Raw genomic sequence first — 1,464 nt, forward strand, 5'->3', positions numbered from 1 at the left:
TAAATACATAAAAGAGAGTGGCAAAATGGTATTTTAACATGACAATATAACAATTATTAAACGAGAATTTTAACTAAAAACATGTTGTACTGTTCATTTTAACGAACATTTTTACATTAAAAAGTTAATTATAGTATTATTCATTTTATCTTTTATTCTATCATTATTGTTAAAACTCAAATTTTTTTTATTAATTTTCCTTATTAAAATCTCTTCGGTATATATAACACAATTACCAACTAGACCCATATATTTTTTTAACAATAATAACAAAAAAAATGGGAGGAAATTAAATTAAATTATAAAAATAAAAATTGAAATTAGCGCCTGCAGCGAGTAACGGCGCTACAGCCGAGACGGTAGGGATTCGCCGGAGACCGATGTCGAGCCGGAGCCCTAGGTATGCAGTTGTAGTAGGACGCGCCACGTCGCGAGCAGGGGACAGTGTTCCTATTCAGCGCACCGTAGCTAATGTACGTCCTCGTGGCTAAGATGCGCCGGTTGATCTCCGAGTCCATCTGCATCTCCGCATCCTCGTCCTCGTCAGCTATCAGTCCCCCCGCCGCCGATCTCGTCGAACCCCCGCTCAGCTCGCCCAGCTGGTGGCCCCTGATGAAATCAACGGCCAAAGCTGAAGCAATCACTACCAAATGGGCGGCCAGGATTGCGCAGATGAAGATGCAGCCAAAGAGTGATGGAGTTCTTGAGCTTGAGATTCCCATTTTTTTTTATTTCGGTTTTTGTCTAAAATCTCAAGTTTCTGAGAGGCAGTGGTTTTGCAGAATGGTTTGGGAGTTTATAAACATAGTGATCGTTGGAGAGAAAATGCCACTGGGTTTGGGAGTAATTACGGGAAGATGCCACTTGACTGACCGTCTTTGTAAGAAAGTCAATGACTTTATGGCCGCCCACTAATCACGCTACTTTTGACCTTATTTGTGCATTTAATTTGGGAAATTAATAAAACTGCCATTTATATATATATATATTTTTTTTTGAAAGGAAGTGTTGTATTGATTAAATAAACTCATTTAGAGTTACATGTCTTCGAGGAGGACCTCGTAAATGAGAATAGGAGGCTCCTCAATCCAAACTAGATTATTGCTACTAGACAAAGCAAACTTAGCAAGATGGTGGGCAATCCTATTACATAAACGAGAGACATGAATAAATCCCGCCATAGTAAAAGTGGAAGCCAACTGCAACACATCTTCTGCGATCATACATAGAGCCGATGAATCTATATAAGTCCCACTAGAGGATATTTGTTCCCCTAGCACTCTTCTTTGCTTGCCCGTGCAAAGAATCGTCTCCCGTTGATTTGTTTGTCTTCTCCGCGCCGCACTGATGTAAAAAAAAACTTAATTCTCCTTTTCTTCTTCTTGGGTGGTGTTGCCATAGAGCAGCCGTTAGGGTGGTGTGGTACGTAGGCTGGCAGGGCCCAGGAGTCGGCTTGGCATAAGC

The 1,464-nt window shown here is 40.8% G+C and overlaps 1 protein-coding gene across 1 annotated transcript; it reads right to left on the reverse strand.

Annotated features, from left to right (window-relative positions):
- Positions 1-320: 320 nt before the first annotated feature.
- On the reverse strand, positions 321-722 carry LOC137732667 (protein RALF-like 33). The gene has a single exon (XM_068471965.1). It carries the CDS (start codon positions 720-722, stop codon positions 321-323), a length of 402 nt encoding a protein of 133 aa, XP_068328066.1.
- Between the last annotated feature and the right edge of the window lie 742 nt (positions 723-1,464).

The sequence above is a fragment of the Pyrus communis genome, chromosome 4 (genome assembly GCF_963583255.1).
Source record: "Pyrus communis chromosome 4, drPyrComm1.1, whole genome shotgun sequence".
Lineage (NCBI taxonomy): Eukaryota > Viridiplantae > Streptophyta > Magnoliopsida > Rosales > Rosaceae > Pyrus > Pyrus communis.